This window comes from Sinocyclocheilus rhinocerous, unplaced genomic scaffold (genome assembly GCF_001515625.1).
Source record: "Sinocyclocheilus rhinocerous isolate Xijiao unplaced genomic scaffold, SAMN03320098_v1.1 scaffold40, whole genome shotgun sequence".
Lineage (NCBI taxonomy): Eukaryota > Metazoa > Chordata > Actinopteri > Cypriniformes > Cyprinidae > Sinocyclocheilus > Sinocyclocheilus rhinocerous.
Window position 1 is genome coordinate 755,850 of NW_015624837.1, and position 1,726 is coordinate 757,575.

General features: G+C 43.4%; 1 protein-coding gene across 1 annotated transcript in view; it reads left to right on the forward strand.

The window, feature by feature from the left end:
* The window catches only part of LOC107746287 (tumor necrosis factor alpha-induced protein 2-like), a 14,467-nt gene that overhangs the window by 4,684 nt on the left and 8,057 nt on the right, over window positions 1-1,726 (forward strand). The window contains exon 6 of the mRNA XM_016560434.1: window positions 784-906. Coding sequence (XP_016415920.1) covers window positions 784-906 — 123 coding nt within the window. The remainder of the gene's footprint in view (window positions 1-783; window positions 907-1,726) is intronic.

The window sequence follows — 1,726 nt, forward strand, 5'->3', positions numbered from 1 at the left end:
TTTGTTTCCGTTGTTGAACGCCATGCACAAATGACGTCGCTGTCGACAGGCTTACGTCACTTCCTAGTACACACTGTTGGTGCGAATGCAACCCTTTAAATGGAACTGGGAAATAGTTCGTGCAAAATCGTCCCAGTACTTTAGTACTGTACATTTAGTTCTGGAACTAAAGCGGTGCAAAAGGCCCTATGGAGCTGGGAATCTGAAGGATCTGGAGTGATTCTGTAAGAAGGAATGGTCTCTGATCTCTTGTCAGGTGTTCTCCAAACTCATCAGGCATTACAGGAGAAAACTCAGAGCTGTTATCATGGGAAAAGGGCACTGCAATAATTGGGTGCCAATAATTGTGGCTAATGTGAACTAGAGAAAAAAACATTTATTTCACAAAAAGACCCCACCCCCCCACTTTCCATTGTTTTACTTCAATGATAGGTTAGAATTTTTTGAATGAAAGATCAAAAGGATAAACGATGCAGATTTATTTTCACAGCCACCTTTGCTCATATTTACCAAGGGTGCCGATATTAGTGGTTGGGACTGTATATATAATGTATATGTGTATATATAAAACCAAAACCATTTGTCCTGTTGTCGGAAGTAACACAAGTATCTGTAGTAAGTTAGGATTAAAACGAGGTGACCATTTGCTGAATTCGCTTTTGCTTTTGAAAGGACGTGCTGCTCATATTCAGTGTAGATACAGTGTTAATGTTCTTCTCTCTCATATCAGTTAATGCTGCATGCTTTAAATTATAATTCCTATTGCTTATTTTCTCTCATCAGAACGAGATCAGAAACTGGTTATCCAATGCTTTTGAGAAAGAAGTGAAAAAATGGAGTGATGGCATCGAACCAGAGCTGATGGATGGATACTACTTCAATAACCTTGCTGTTGATGTTTTACCAGTAGGTTATGGGCTCTAATGACTCTCTAACCATCATCTTACTTTAGTTATACATGTTGTGATACTCAAACGGAGTCAGAAAAAAGACTTTATGCGGTTTAGCTGTAACGGAGGAGGTGTGACAACAGAGTTGAGGATCCATCTGCAAATTTATTTAGAGCGTAGTCGGACAGGCAGGGTCAAAACACCAGCAAAACAGTACATCCAAGGTAATCCAAAAAAGTAATCCACAGAACAGGCAGTAAACGATCACAAACCAGGTAAACAGTCCAAGAACAAAACATGAAGGCAAGGCAAGGCAAGACGAGGCAGAAACTAGACAACTTAACAGGCTAACAATAATCAGCCATGTGTGTGTGGATGAGTGCAACCTTTATAGTGTCACTGATAGGAAACAGGTGTGGTGTGATAATGAGTTCCTAGGCAGGTGTTATGGGAAATGGAGTCCGGAGAAAACAAAGACGAGACCCACTATCGTGACAGTGCACCTCTGGAGGTTCTGGAGTGAGTTCAGGAAGTGGAGCGGGCTCGTGAGTGGACCCAGGGACTAGAGCAGGCTCGTGAGCGGACTCAGGGACTGGAGCGGACTCAGGAGGAGTAATTGAGCAGTGAGTAGCCCAAACGCACATGATAGTGACCCCAATTACAGGGAGCACTGAGTCTAGGGGAATAGTTTCTGGAAAGACCTGTGCTGAGGTCCTTGGAATGCCCGCTATTCTGGCCGAAACCAATGGTGGGTCTGCCACACTGGACGCCTTGGAACTGACTTTAAAGCTCTGGACAAGACCGACATGACGTGAGCAGGTTCTGGCTTGGCAGGT